At 36.9% G+C, this 16127-nt stretch overlaps 2 protein-coding genes across 2 annotated transcripts; both read left to right on the forward strand.

Moving 5' to 3' along the window:
- The first annotated feature begins 435 nt into the window (after window positions 1-435).
- Window positions 436-3807, forward strand: LOC140989437 (uncharacterized). Its single transcript, XM_073458639.1, has 4 exons — window positions 436-574; window positions 2798-2959; window positions 3157-3496; window positions 3657-3807. Exons 1-4 carry the CDS (start codon window positions 436-438, stop codon window positions 3805-3807), a joined length of 792 nt encoding a protein of 263 aa, XP_073314740.1.
- A 55-nt stretch (window positions 3808-3862) lies between these two features.
- On the forward strand, window positions 3863-4309 carry LOC140989439 (uncharacterized). The gene has a single exon (XM_073458640.1). The coding sequence runs from the start codon at window positions 3863-3865 to the stop codon at window positions 4307-4309; it is 447 nt and encodes a 148-aa protein (XP_073314741.1).
- Window positions 4310-16127: the final 11818 nt, after the last annotated feature.

Consider the following 16127-nt stretch of genomic DNA (forward strand, 5'->3'; position numbering starts at 1 on the left):
GTGATTGGGTGGCGTGTTTGTATTGATTATCGCAAATTGAATGATGCCACAAGAAAGGATCACTTCCCCTTACCTTTTGTTGATCAAATGTTAGAACGTTTGGCAAGTCATGCTTTTTATTGTTTTCTAGATGGTTATTCTTGATATATGCAAATCCCCATAGATCTCGAAGATCAAGATGAAACAACTTTTACGTGTTCCTCTAGTACTTTTGATTATAAAAGAATGTTGTTTGGTTTGTGTAATGCTCCTGCTAATTTTCAACGTTGTATGATGGCGATTTTTCATGATATGATTGAAAAGTATATTGAGGTCTTCATGGATGACTTTTCTGTTTTTGGTTCTTCCTTCGACTCTTGTTTGGTTAATTTGTCAAAAGTGCTTAAGAGATGTGAAGAAACGAATCTTGTACTTAACTGAGAGAAATGTCATTTCATGGTAAGGGAAGGAATTGTCCTTGGTCACAAAATTTCTGAAAAAGAGATTGAAGTTGATAGAGCTAAAGTAGATATCATAGAAAAGCTTCCTCTCCCTACTAATGTTAAAGGAATTCGTGGTTTAATTGGGCATGCAGGTTTTTATTGGCGTTTTATCAAGGATTTCTCAAGTATTGTTAAGCCTTTAACTAATCTGCTAATGAAAGATGTTCCTTTTGTTTTTTCTGAGGATTGTTTACAAGTTTTTCAAGTATTAAAGAAAAAGTTGACCACCACCCCAATCATTGTCGCATCAGATTCGAATCTACCTTGAACTCATGTGTGACGCAAGTGATATTGCTTTAGGAGCTGTTTTGGGGCAAAAGAGCGACAAATTCTTGCATGTAATCTACTATGCAAGCATGACACTTTCAGGAGCTCAATTGAACTACTCTACTACAGAAAAAGAGTTGTTGGCTCTTGTGTTTGTTTTGGACAAGTTTCGGTCATACCTTGTAGGGAGTAAAGTGTGGGGACCCGGGCTCTAACTCAATTATTTTTGGGATTAAGTGGATCTTTGCTAGAAAATGTGGGTCAAAATTTTGCTTTTAATATAAAAAACAGTTGTATCAAATCATACACAAACAACATTCTTTACTTTATTTCAACAAAGGTAAATACATGTCTTATTCCCTTTTCATAATACAACTAGAGTTTACCACAACTACATGTCACATGTAAACATTCCTAGTTTATCTGCTACGCCCGAAATCTCCGCGCTAACTCGATCTCTCATCCTCTGCGTGACCCTGATCCTGTCCCACCTGTTGTCATGTACACATACAGACACAACAACAGCCGGATACTCCGGTGAGAACAAATCCCAGTATAAAACATGTATACATGCATCTACACAATATAAATCATAAACATACTATCATGAGTGAAATCAACAACAATACATCTTATAGTATATGAAACATAATCATAATAAGTCAAGCAATCTAAATCAAACTCATATATTTGATTCAATTCATATCTAATCTAGGGATCCCGGTGTGAATAAGACGTAACAAGTCTCCCACCTACCCTCCCAATCGTGGTGGCGGTACGTCTTATTCCTAGACTTCGGTCCTGTCTGTATCGAATATCTACAACCGGAGACGATCTTCTCCTGTGCTTCGACACCACCGAACGTCTAGAACTTGGCAATTCTGCCAATGACTCTCCTATCTCAATGCCTATACATAAATCAAAATAAAGCACAAGCATAGCAAGATATAGAAATCTAGTATGTGGTTTTGGGAAACTCGAATCAAATCTAACTCGAGTTGTATCTTCCCGAACCAACATGAATTATACCTTCCGCGTCGTAGTCTTTAGAAATGTCGAGGTTTCGATGTCGAAGCTTGTCACAACAAATCTGAAATGACATGTTCAAAATGCATTCTATCAATCTCAACCCAACTCAATACATATACGATCAATATTAATCTCGGTACATTCCGACGGCATAACGGCGAAATCTCGCGATACCGGTTAACTCAATTATCAATAATCAATATCAATAACTCATAATCATCCCAAATATATTCCATCATCTCAAAATCTACATAACTCAACTCAAAACATGCTGGAATTTACACAAAAATCGCATATCATAACCGTTCTTCGATCCGGTTGCGAATAAACGTTCCCAATAATCACATGAACAATTAATAACAATTAAACTTTGATTTCCCCAATCATCTCAACTTCAAAACATGCTGAATGTATTAATACTTACATCCTTTGAAAGCTTATGATGAGAGGAAGAAGAATCTACACTCGGATTGAAAATCAGACGGTCGGATCGCATGAAATCACAATACGAATCAAACTTGAAGCTTTGAGAATTTCTTAAACTTGTCTCGATGTCTGCTGAAGAAATGAGGGAGAATAAATGAAGATTTTTATATTTATATCATGCATGTCAAGGGGCAAATGGCTTCATCTTTGAATTACACGTCTCGCGCATATGCGCGAGACCTTCGGTCTCGGCATTTTGGCTGTTCTGCTGCTCGCGCATATGCACGCACTCTTCTCGCGCATATGCGCTAGACCTACGGTCTCCGCATAAATCAATTCCAGCAACTCGCGCATATGCGCGTCGCTTCTCGCGCATATGCGCGTGGCCTTCGACCTCGGCACATGGAACTCGCGCATATGCGCGCCTCTCTGCCGCGCATGTGCGCGATCCCTACGGGATTTCAACTTAGGCTAACTCGTGCATGTCCTATTCTGATCGCGACTTGATCCATCTATAAGCGCTACAAGTCATAATCATTAATATCAGATTATCAACATAAAATTCTCGGGCATTACATAAAGTGTCCACACAGATCATTCAGCTTTGAAGTATCTCTTAAACAAGAAGGAAGCAAATCCAAGATTGATTAGATGGATCCTTATACTGCAAGAATTTGATATAGAGATCGTGGATCGCAAGGGGACTGAAAACCAAGTTGCTGATCATCTATCAAGATTGGAGAAGCCCAAGGAAGGTAAGTATGTAATTAGAGATGAATTTCCTGACGAGAAACTTTATAGCATCTCTAATTTACCATGGTATGCTGATTTTGTCAATTATTTGTCATGCAAATTTATTCCTTCTCACATTACATATCAGCAGAAAAAAAGTTCTTTTCAGATTTAAAATATTATCTTTGGGAAGATCTTCTTTCGTTTAGAATCTGTGCAGATGGCATTATTCGTAGGTGTATTCCAGTGGAAGAGGAAAGTTCTATACTTGCTCATTGTCATAGTGGTCCAACTGGAGGACATTTTGGGGCAAGTAAAACGGCCACAAAAATCCTTCAAGCTGGATTTTACTGGCCTACACTGTTCAAGGATGCATACACTTATGTTTTGAATTGCAATGAATGCCAACGTGTTGGTAATATTTCAAGGAGACAGGAAATGCCATTGAATAATATTTTAGTATGTGAATTGTTTGATGTCTGGAGAATTGATTTCATGGGGCCTTTTCTAGATTCCTTAGGAAATAAATATATTTTGGTGGCTGTGGATTATGTATCCAAGTGGGTGGAAGCAAGTGCTTGTATAACCAATGACTCTAATGTTGTGATCCAATTTTTAAAGAAAAATATTTTTGCAAGATTTGACACACCTAGAACCATCCATTATTAGCGATGGGGGAACACATTTTTATAATCGCTATTTTGAATCTCTTTTGGCTAGGTATGGGGTCACGCACAAGGCGGCAACACCTTATCATCCTCAAACTAGTGGTCAAGTAGAAGTGTCAAATAGAAAGATTAAGAAAATTCTTGAGAAGACCGTTGGATCTTCGAGGAAAGAATGGGCTAGTAAATTGGATGATGCATTGTAAGCATATAGAACAACATTCAAAACCCCCATAGAAACTTCCCCTTTTCGTTTGGTCTATGGAAAAAGCTTGTCACTTTCCTGTTGAACTAGAGCATAGGGCATTATGGGCTACTAAAATTTTGAACTTTGATGTGCAAGATACAGGTGATCAACATCTTCTACAACTCAATGAGCTGGAAGAATTTCGTCTTGATGCATTTGAGAATGCAAAAATCTACAAGGAAAAGACAAAGAAGTGGCATGATGCAAGGATTGTGCACATGGAATTTGAGTCTGGACAAAAAGTACTTCTTTATAATTCTCGTTTGAAACTCATGCCAGGTAAACTTCGTTCCAAATGGTCTTGGCCTTTTACTGTTACTGAAGTTTTTCCATTTGGTGTTGTAGAAATCTGTGGAGATTCTGGAAATCCCTTTAAGGTGAATGGACAACGATTGAAAATTTTTCATGAAGGAATTGTGGAGCAAGAGGAGCCGAGTACTCATTTGCATGATCCAACCTAATTTATAAAGGGAGATGTCTAGCTATAGACAATAAATTTAGTGCTTGGTGGGAGGCAACCCGGTGAATTATTTTATTTCGTTTTATTTTACTTTTTTTATTTTTTATTTTGTTAGGATAATCCTCGGTGATTTTGGTGTGTGAAGGGAATATTGGAATAAAACAAGATGATTTAGATACTGGAAATGCTGAAACTGTTGAAAGAATAGATTATAAGCATTGAGGAATTATACCAACCCCATGTAGCACTTCATGGATCTTAGAGCACCACTGTCAGGGAAGTGTTATCTTACTATTCTGCATCCAATTTTTTTTATTCTTTTTGAATAACATGACACTGAGGACAGTGTAAATCTAAAGTGTGGGGGGATTTGTGTTTTGTTTCACGTCACCACACTAAGCATGTGGTTCAATGTTTAATCCTCGAGCATGAAAATTTTTCTGGTTATTCTTTGAGAACTGCACTTGTGATTACATGACACACTAATTGATTTTCTAGATTTTTGATCACTCAAGAGATTGAATTACACCTAGAACTGATTGAGATGGGCTGTAGTTGTAGCCGAAAGATTTGAGCACAAAGTAGTTTTGTATCATCTTTTGAGACATAATCTATACACTTTAAGTCATACTTATATGAATTAATTGTGAATTGGCAAGAGGTGAGCTCAATAAAAAATTTAAAAAAGAAAAAAGCTAGAACTTGTCTGATTATCCTTCGAGGCGAAAATACGGAGGAGAATGACTTAGGGATGATTTAGGCGATTTTTGGACCGTTTGAGCCTTTCGAGCTTACCCAATACATCATTCATATCCCTAGTATTCCCTTTTGAGCCTAAAAAAAATCGAATGGAGTGTGTCAAAGACATACAATTAGCCCCCATTCGTATTCCTTCAAAATCCCACATCAACTACCCAATTTTAATTCATATACTATTCCTCTACCTTAATTTTGAGAGAAATAAACCCTTTAGCACTTTAAAATTTTCAATAACTCCCATGTGTTGATAATTGATAAGAAAAATTGGAGGAGTTTGAAAAATATCATGAATAAAGTGAAGGGGATTGATGAAAAAATATATATATAATGAAAAATGAAAGGAGGAAGGAATGTTGTGTGATGTGGTGATTGAAAAAACTAAAAAAGAATGTTGTTGAAGATTGAAAAAAAGCTGAAGGAAGAGAGAAAAAAGATAGGAGAAGATGAATGAAAGTAGAAGGAAGTTGAAAAAGTTAGATGGAAGATGATGAAATTCAATAAAGGGAGGAAGAGAAGAGATGAAAGAGTGCGTTGTATCATTAAATTGTTTATTTTCTCTCATTTTGAATCTCCCTAACTTTATTGTAGCCCTGAGCCGTTGCCTAACATTATAAACTTGAAAAGACCTATTGACCTGGTCATATTCCTCCAATATTTAGTAGAGAAAGATATGAAAGACAAGCTTATGGAGAGTTTCTTTAAAAAAAAAAATCAGAAAAAATGAGCACTCATTGAACTAAAACACCTTTGTGGAATATGAGTTTTGACTTCCACATTATACACGTCTTATTATTTTGATCTTTTCTAATGAATGTTTGAGTTTTAAAGTTGCAACGAAAGTGAATTTTATAAATTTTGAAGTGTGATTTTTGATTGAGTGTGACAGAATTTGGTAGGTTTAAAAGTATGGATTGTGTCAATTTTGTGGTGAATAATTGAATATTCCTCGGTTATATTTTTATTATCTGATTTGTTCGAGGACGAACAAAGGCTAAGTGTGGGGGGGGGGATTGATAATCCCAAATCTTATAGAGATTTTAGGGATATTATTTTATAATATTTGTGCTTATCTGTAATTATTATCCCTAATTTTATGTTTATCTGAATTAACTTTATGATATTTGTAGATTTGAATAAAAGAGGAAAAAAACTTAATTTGGGAGATAAGATGAATTTACAAAACTTCAAAGGAAATAAAATACCAAAAGAAAAGAAATAAAATATTTAATATTTTATTCCTTTATAATATTGATGTTTTGGAATAAATCTATGTTGATCTTGATAAAAATAAAATCTCAAATTTGAAAATAAAATCTACAATTTTATCTATATTTGTTATCTTGACATAGGCTTAAAAGATTTGAAGGATGAGGCCATTGAGGAGAATAAAAGGGCGAGACGTGAGCAGCAAGAAGGAGGCGCAAAAAAGAGAAAAAAACCAGCGCAGAAGAGAGCATAACATAGGAGGAGAGGGAATAAAGGAGAGAGAAGAACATAAGAGAGAGGAGAGAGAAGAGAAGGAGGAAGAGGAAAAGAGAGAGCCAGAAGAGAGAAGCGTACAGAAAAAAGAGGCAGATGAGAGAGAATGGGAGTGAATAGAAGAGAACAGAAGTGAATGGAGGAAGCTGTGAAGGAAGAGAACAGAAGACTACAGTGAATATATCAACGGAGAGGAAGATAGAGGCAGAAAGCAGAACACAAAGGAATTCCTCAACGCACGCCACAGATCATTGATAATTCTTTCCATTCCTTCTTTATTTTGTTTTCTTTTATGACCTTAAATCAGAATTTTTACATTTGTTTTGAATTCATGGAATAAATTTATCTAGGATGAGACCACGATAGGGCTAAACAATACTTTGTTTGATATTTTTTCTTTTCCATATATTATTTTTATTAATTTTAATTATTGATTGATGTTGGTTTAATATTTCTTGTTAATAGCCTGATCAACTATTTACATGTTTGTTGATAAATCACGAATCGAAAGATGATTGGCAAATATAGCAACAAAGACGCCATCAACACATGGTTAAACTGACTAGAAATAATATTCGATTTCAGTGTGCGGTTTTAAGTGAAAACTGAAATTCCACGAAGATTTAACGCATTTAGATCTAATTAAATTCAATTAGAAATAATTGGACTGTTAGATTTAATTAGGTTTATTAACTCGAGGAATCGTTTAATAAATAAATTGAGGATTTAATCGTGATTGTCAAGAATTAAATAAGTAATTGAATTTTAACACGTGTCAAGATAGTAGAGTTTGGTACCGTTGTGTGTCTTAGTTCTTTATTTGAAATTGAATCCCTCCTCGATCGTTGAATTCATCATTTTTAGTTGCAATTAATTTATTTAATAGTTTAGATTAATAATCCATATATCATATTTTTATTTATGTTGTCTAGCTTAAGTTAAGTGACATAAATTCTAGTAATTAAATATTAGTCTCTGTGGGATCGATACTTGGACTAATCATCTATTTACTATAACTTGACCTAGTCCGCTTGCTAGATTTATTACCAACCGAAATCATCTGTCAACGTGCCAGGCATGTGTTTGTGCCAAATGTGAATGATCCGACTTCGTTTATCAAGCGTTGCGAGTCTCAATTCGACCGTTAGTTATAGTTCCTTCGATATGGCTTCGAAGCTAAATGTATAAACTAAGGAAAATAAAGAAATTATAGAGAGAATCCATAGACAACATCAAACTTAAATATGCTGTTATGAATTTTGATCTACATTCTACAATAAAGTTGAAGAAATTAGAAAATAGACTGCTTGGAAAATGGAAAATGAGCGAACAATTAATGACAGAATTTTGCAGAAGTTTGATGTAGATTTTTTGTGTTGATTTGTTGATCCTCTCTTTCTGATTGCTCTTTCTGCTTTTGTCACACATCCACGGAGAAGTTTCAACCACATTCCATGATCAATCACGTTGGGTCATGGCTCAACTCATGGCATCGTGATTTCTTGGACCAAACTGCAACTCTTCTTGGGCCGAATGTTGGGCTTTGTTTATGGGCTTTTAATCATTTTTGGACATAAAAATTGCCCCTGTAGCCAATTTGGCTAGTGGGCCAATTTGTCTAAATTGGTTATATGTGGCGTGCCCATCTCCTCTAAGGCTTCTAATTGAGCCCAAACCAACTTGGTCACTGAAAGAAAAATTCTATCACGATGAGCTAACAGCTGAAACATTTCTTTTCAAAAAATAAAAATCCCTCTCACGCTTCCCGAACACGTCGATTCTTCTGGTGTTCCTCAACATGAGATTCACAAACATAATCCCTTCGCAATAAAAGATTCTAGTTTATCCTCATTCCCCTCAATAATCTCATTCTCCACCCTTAATCCCTCGATTTCCGCACCAAGTCCTCAAAACCCCACACACTACCTTCCTTCTCCCCTTCGATTACCCCTTAGTTCACCTCCTCCAACTAACTCCATGCCGGACAACAGAAGCGCCGCCTTGCCTGAACACCCTTCGTTCCTTGATTTCGTCAATCGTCCAAACGACTTTAGTCGACTGCGAACCGCGGCCTGTGGCTTATCTCGCCCACCCTTGCGGCCCGCTTTTCCCTCGCGTGGCTTGTTCTCGCCGCAACGCTGTTCGGGATATCCTGGATTTCGCTTACATTTTGGTGGGTTTTGCTCTTCAGCCACTCACCAACCGTGCAACTCCAGGGAACAGGTAGACTTTCGGGTTCTCTCTTTTATTAACATGGTAGAATCAATCGGATGATGCTCTTTATGTTTATTCGATATTTTTTGTTGACGTATTGGGGTAGGCTTTGTGGTGTTATATATTCTTGAACATTTTTTTGGTGATAACCATTATGCATTGGCGGTTCTCTGTAATCCGCTACGTGTGAAAGTTTCCCCCCTTAGGGATTTTTCTTGTTTGAAATGTGAGGTGGCTTGCATGTTTTAACTTTTACGGACAACCATTGACCTTTCGCTCGTGGGCACATGCTTTCCTAACTGTCGAACCAAACATCCTCCCCTAGCTCCTAGGATGTCTGCTCTTAGGTGCTTTTAATTCCATCAAGTTCTAGTTTGTCAAATCCCATTTGCCTTACTTTGAATTTTGTATCATTTGCAGGCCTTCGACGATCATCTTGTTAGAGTAGGTGCCCGTCGAGTCAAGTGTTGGCCGAGTGTTCACATTGAAACTCTATGTATAAACAATCTTTATTTTAATAATATTGAAATTATTGTTTTGGCACATCTTTATCTATATACCCATGCTAGTTGCATAGATAAAGTCCTTGAATATACAAATAGTAGAAAGAATATGAGATGCTCATATGATGAGTATCATGAAACTCATATTTGGAATACTGTATATTCTAAACAGTTTCTAGTCGATTCAGCCGCCGCTAAGAAGGATATAGGCCGCTCGATTTTGAGACTAGTATCTGCGATGTGAATACCATGTTTCATTAATAGGGGACATTGTGATGTCCAAGCATGCAGATAGGTGCTCTTGGTAGAGTGCACTGAACAACCCTCCATAAAGGACTTTCCAAGTGTTCTCACTTATCGAGTGGAAACGTCCTAGTTTATGGTTGTACACCATTAGTCCTTATGACCCGGGACAACATTGAGACTCTATATGCTAGCATTGCACTTTGACTTGTTTACCGACTCATATGGGGTCATCAGGTGGCAAGGTTGGGTGTTTTGTCGAAACATACAGTAGTCGATGCATTGTAGTCGGGGATTCACCGCTTACCTTCGGGTATGGATATCCTATGTGTATGTAGTATGAAATCTCTGATCAGAGTGTTGGTGGTAATTAAGAAAGGGGTTTCTTAGATTACACCATCGATGCAACTATGACATGACACATAGTATCTATTCTTTGACAGCTCTCGTTATACCAATAGTTGTCGAATCGGTCGAGATATATGAGAACCGTACTGTACGCTAACCATAATTGAATGGTTCTTGCAGGAACTTTCATTTGATACCTATGGAATCATGTAAGAGATGCTGCTAGGCGTTTAACATGATTGGTTGTGTACTATCAGACTTGAGTTTTGACGTTCTTATTATCAAGTAGTTGATAAGTAAGAATGGAGCAACTGGGGAATGCTAATATAAGGACATGTTTAGTCACGAATCACATTGAGATGTGAACCCACGGCTAGTTGTATCATTGAATCATTGAGGGCCACACAAGTGCTAACTTTCTAGATCCCGTTGAGAATTAAAATAGTTCAATGTATTGAACGACTTATAAAGGAGTTTATAAGCGTATATAAAAATAGAAGTATGACTTCTATAAGAAAATTATGGGGAATGTAACTTTTAATTTGTGGAAGTGTTCCTAAATTAAAATTTGGTCAAATGAATAATGTATTTGAAAATTGTGATTTTCATAAACATTATTATGGACTAAATTAAATTAATTCAAGTGTTGAATTAATTAAATTACATTGGGCCTTGTAGAGCCCAATTATAAATGATTATTTAACTAGTGGGCTTGAGTAAATTCAAGTAAAGTTTCAATGGTCTCAAATGTGTTTGTGATATTTAAATAAAAGTCCATGAGCTTTGTAATTATTACAAACTGAAATAGAAAAATCATGCAAGGGAGGTGAAGAGTTGGAGGGAACGTTTTCATTAAACAATGCATGACATGCTCATGCACTTTATCACCTTTTCATACACCAAGAAAACACTCCTCTTTCTCTCCTCCCCCTTGATGGCCGAAACTTGAGAATATTCATTCCTCCATTTTTGCTTCTTCAATAGTTGAAGATTGCACTGATCTCTTCTCAAAAGAAAAATCTTCTAATTTTTCTAGTGCAAAATTAGAGGAGATCTTCCTTGTTGGTGGTGGGCTTAATTTTTGAGCAAGGTGTGCTCTTGGAAGCTTGAAGATTTGTCTTGCCATTGAAGAGCTTAGTTGTTTGACAACTAAGCGCCATCATCAATCTTTTAAGATTGATAGGTAATTTACTAAAACACTCTATGAATGTCATTTTGTGTTTTATTGTATTTTGTACACACTATAGTGTTTGAGGTGCTCGATTAATGTTATAAAATAATTTTGAAACTTCCGTTGCACAAGCGGACACCTTAATCGACCTCCTTTCAAGTTGTATCATGAGCTATGGTTACTATTTTTTGTAGCAAATACATGATATTATATTGAGGTTAATTTTTAACCGCATGAGACAATCAAAACAACAAATCGAAGGTCGGTTTTTGGGGGTATTTTGGGCATCAAGTTGCTGCACATTTCGGGCAGCCCGGTCAGCAAGGCCAACCCCTTTGAAAATTAAATTTTTTTTTGGTGTGCATGTTGGCCGGAATCTGGCGACTGCGATGACGACTAGGGTTTCCAAAAGTGTTTTGGAATATCAAAGTGTCATGGGCCTTGAAGTTGTTGGGCCATTAGATGGCTAACACATTTTGTTAAATTTAAATAGGCCAAAATATTTTTGGTGAAAAATGATTTTTTGGGCCCTTATGTTTAAATTTACAAAAGTTGTACATATTTTCTCATAAAATAAATAATTGTATAGTAAATGGTGATTTACAAGAAATTTGATTATAAATAAATTAATTAGAAAGTAGGCAAAGATGTTTGTATACTTTGTTAATTTAGTTTATAATCATGGCGGTTAGTGATTGGATCAAGATATATAATATTGGATCAATTGATTATTATGATAATTAATTGATGGTGTAGGATATGTGATATTATGCATGAAGGATGATCAAAATCCCAAGCCCAATTTGCTAGATGTATGCTAGGATATTTTGTGTTGAATGATTGGAATAATTATCAATTTATAAAGTGGGTTTGGTTTATGGTCCGTTCCCACCCCATGAAATTGTATCCCTATTTGCCATAGATATTTAATTGTAAATATTAGTATAGTGGAATATCAAGATTGGAAGATGGTGGTTTGATGATTATGAAGATCGAAGACATGTTAATATTGGAGGCTTATGTAAAAGTTGCATTTGCATCCCATGATTTTCCCTAGGATTGGACCTAGGCTCGTGTTTAGCTCACACGGGCCATTAGTTTTGGGGCGATTGATCATCCTTGTTTAGTTTACTGTTTATAATATATGCATAGTATGTTATAAATAATGAGTATGGGCGTTATTAATATGATAATAACAAAGTTGCATGAATCCGGCAAACATACGATCAAACATGGCAAGCTTTTAAACAAAATTAATGATGAGACCTTTCAAAATTAAAAACCCTCATTTTGAATAAGATTCAAAATTAATATCAAGCCCGGAAAGGAGAATTATAAAGGTGTTTTTAATTTCCATGTCTTCCATCTACAATGGGTGCATGATGAACGCTATCCATGTTCGGGGCTCGGTTCATATTATTGGAGGGGCCCTGGACATCGGAAAGCTGTGACATCCATTGACATGGTGAAGTGAACTACGTGGAACTCCCATGATTTCGGCTCATATTATTGAGGGAACTCATAGCGACCGTCCATTAAAGTTCAACATCGATGGGTAAGGCTTGGCACGTAAAGATGAACGACGTCATATTATTGGGTCCTAATCAAACGTGAGACAAAAGTTTATGTATAGGATTGCATGGAGATGCAATTGGAAACTACCTTTTAGGAATTATGATTGGCTGATATTATTCGAGATCATAATTTGCTAATTGGACCTTACGTACCTACCGAGGAAAGGAGTTTCCCGTTTTTCACTAGAGGGTAGTGAAAGATGTCAAAACAGTGAGAGTAAATATTTATGAAGTAAAAGTCCATACTTTATATTTTACTAAATATTTTAAAATAGTCATTAACATTTATCTGTTTTACTTTTCAGTACAAATTGGACAATGTCTTCGATTCGCAATCCATTATCTGCAATACTCGAAAAACACATTTTAACTGGACCTAATTATCTCAATTGGCTAAGAAACCTGAAAATCGTCTTGAATTCAGAAATGATAGCATATACACTGACTGAGTCGCCCCCTGTTGAGGCTCCAACTAGCTGCACTCCTGAGGAAATACAGACTTACAAGGATTGGTGTGACCATGACTTGTTAGTGAAGTGTTATATGCAGGATTCTATGAATGATGAGCTGCAGAGGCGTTTTGAGGATGCAAAGAGTGTTGCTGACATTCATTTGTATCTCAAGGAGCTCTTTGGTGAGCAGACTCGACCTCTTAGGCATGCGACCGTCAAGGAGCTGATCACTTTGGGCATGCGAGATGGGGCCTCGGTCCATGAGCATGGCCTAAAGATGATTGAGATCGTGGACAAGCACGTTTTCATGGATCTTATGTAGCCATCAGAGTTGGCCACTGACGTGTTACTCTTGTCGCTGCCTAGATCATTTGATCATTTTGTGGTGAATTTCAATATGAACAAGCTAGAGCCTACCCTTGAGGAGTTGGTGAATATGCCTGTTACCTTTGAGTCCACCATCAAGAAAGAGAAGCCGGTTCTTTATGTGGGTTCTTCATCTGGTGCGAAGACTGATCCACATGGGAAGGGAAAGAAGCGTTCTTTCCAACGTCCCAAGAAGAACGTGCCCTTGAAGAGGCAATCTCCAAGTCCCGCTGTGGCAGCCACACCAGTTAAGGCTGACAAGACTGCTGATGTATGTCATCACTGCAAGAAGCCTGGACGTTAGAGGCGTAACTGCAGAGAATATCTTGCCTAGAAAGGTTTTGGAAATGGTATGTTCTACATCGAAGTAAACATTTAAATTAATTCTACTTCTTGGGTATTGGATACCGGCTGTGGCTCACATCTCTGTAATGATTTGCAGGTGATGGGAAGAAGTAGGAGACTTAGGGAAAGTGAGACCTTCTTGAGGATGGGCAATGGAGCAAGAGTTACTGCCAAGGCCGTAGGAGATGTTTACTTATTGTTGAACAATGATTTTAAGTTGATTTTAAGGGATGTTTTGTTTGTACCTGATTTGGTGAAAAACATTGTTTCCATTTCTATGCTTAATAAAGATGGATATTCTTGTTTATTTAGCAAAGGTGTTTGCAACATTTACAAGAATGAATGTTTGATTGGTACTGGAGAACTTGAAAACGATCTCTATAACTTAAAATTGAAAGATATTCCACTAAACACTGTCCAAGCAATAACAACAACAAACAAGCGAAAACAAGATATTCTAAATTCAGCACAATTATGGCATGCTCGATTAGGACATATTTCTCTAAGAAGGATGAACAAACTAGTGGGAGTGGGCATGTTTGATATGTCTGATATTAATTCTCTCTCAACTTGTGAATCCTGTCTAAAAGTAAAGATGACCAAAATTCCCTTTAAGGGCCATGTGGAGCGAGTCAAAGTGTTATTGGATTTGATCCATACCGACATGTGCGGTCCGCTTAGCATCACCACTAAGCATGGACATGCATACTTTATCATCTTTACCGATGAGTTTTCGAGGTATGGGTATGTGTATTTGATGAAATACAAATTTGAAGCCTTTGAAAGGTTCAAAGAATTCAGAAGTGAAGTAGAGAAACTGTTGGGACTAAGCATCAAGTCACTTCGATCGGATCGAGGTGGTGAGTACTTGAGTGCCGATTTCCAAAAATATCTTAGGGAGAATGAGATTTTCTCGCAGTGGACTCCTCCTGCTACACCACAGTTGAATGGTGTTTCAGAGCGTCGTAACCGGACTTTGATGGACATGGTTCGGTCTATGATTGGATTCACGGAGTTGCCATCATCTTTTTGGGGATATGTGCTTGTTGTTGAACAATGTCCATTCAAAGACAGTTGATAAGACACCATATGAGATATGGATAGGTAAGCCTCCCAAATATTCTTACCTTAGAATATGGGGATGCCCTGCTTATGTGAAGCAGGCAGTGGGAGATAAATTGGATAGTCGATCCATTTTATAATACTTTGTTGGATATCCAAAGAATTCAGTTAGATATTATTTCTATCATCCCCAAGAAACAAATGTGTTTATTTCTAGGAATGCAACCTTTTTTGGAAAAAGAATTTCTATTGGATATAAAAGGGGAGATGATAGAACTCGAAGAGGTTCGTGAGACACCCACGATTGTAGAACCAACAACCGAAGAGCCAAGAGAGGAGATACAAGCTCCTAGAAAATCAGAGAGAATCTTGAGACCACATATGAGGTATGGTCTGCTTCTTGAAGAGGATCATGATGAGCCTAACCATAGATGTGATCCAAGGACCTTCAAGGAAGCGTTATCTGATGCAGATTCTTCCAAGTGGCTTGAAGCTATGGAATCTGAGATGAATTCCATGCATTCAAACCAAGTGTGGAATCTTGTGGATCCACCTGAGGGAACTGTTCCCATAGGGTGGAAATGGATTTACAAGAAGAAACTTGGGGCGGATGGGAAGGTATTGACCTTCAAGGCACGATTAGTAGCAAAAAGATATACTCAAAGACAAGGAGTTGACTTTGAGGAAACCTTTTCTTCAGTTGCAATGTTCAAGTCTATAAGGATATTTCTAGCAATAGCTGCATGGTATGACTATGAGATATGGCAGATGGATGTCAAGATAGCCTTTATTAATGGAGATATTAAGGAAGATATTTACATGTCTCAACCTGAGGGGTTTATATCTATCGAAAGTGAGCATATGGTATGCAAACTTCATAGATCTATTTATGGTCTAAAGCAGGCATCTAGGAGTTGGAACCTCAGATTCGATAGTACAATCAAAGAGTTTGGTTTTACTAAGAATCCTGAGAACCCTGTGTGTATAAGAAGGTCAGTGGAAGTGCTGTGATATTCCTAGTGCTTAAAACTTCCCTAGCATCGGCCGAAGCACCAAAAATTACATAAAATATTTTGGACATCATTTTAAAATAAAACAACCAACTATATATTTGAGAAATAGAGCCATACTACAATCTCTCAAAAACCTCTCAAAACATAAATAAAAGTCGTAAAAATATTTTTAACATAACTTAAAACCATAAATAATAACTAATGCGTAAAACTAGCGTCGGTCCTCGAGTTATATGCACCTCCAGTCCAGTCAGATCACCAATCAAGACCTCCATAAATATAATCATCAT

The sequence above is a fragment of the Primulina huaijiensis genome, chromosome 12 (genome assembly GCF_012295235.1).
Source record: "Primulina huaijiensis isolate GDHJ02 chromosome 12, ASM1229523v2, whole genome shotgun sequence".
Lineage (NCBI taxonomy): Eukaryota > Viridiplantae > Streptophyta > Magnoliopsida > Lamiales > Gesneriaceae > Primulina > Primulina huaijiensis.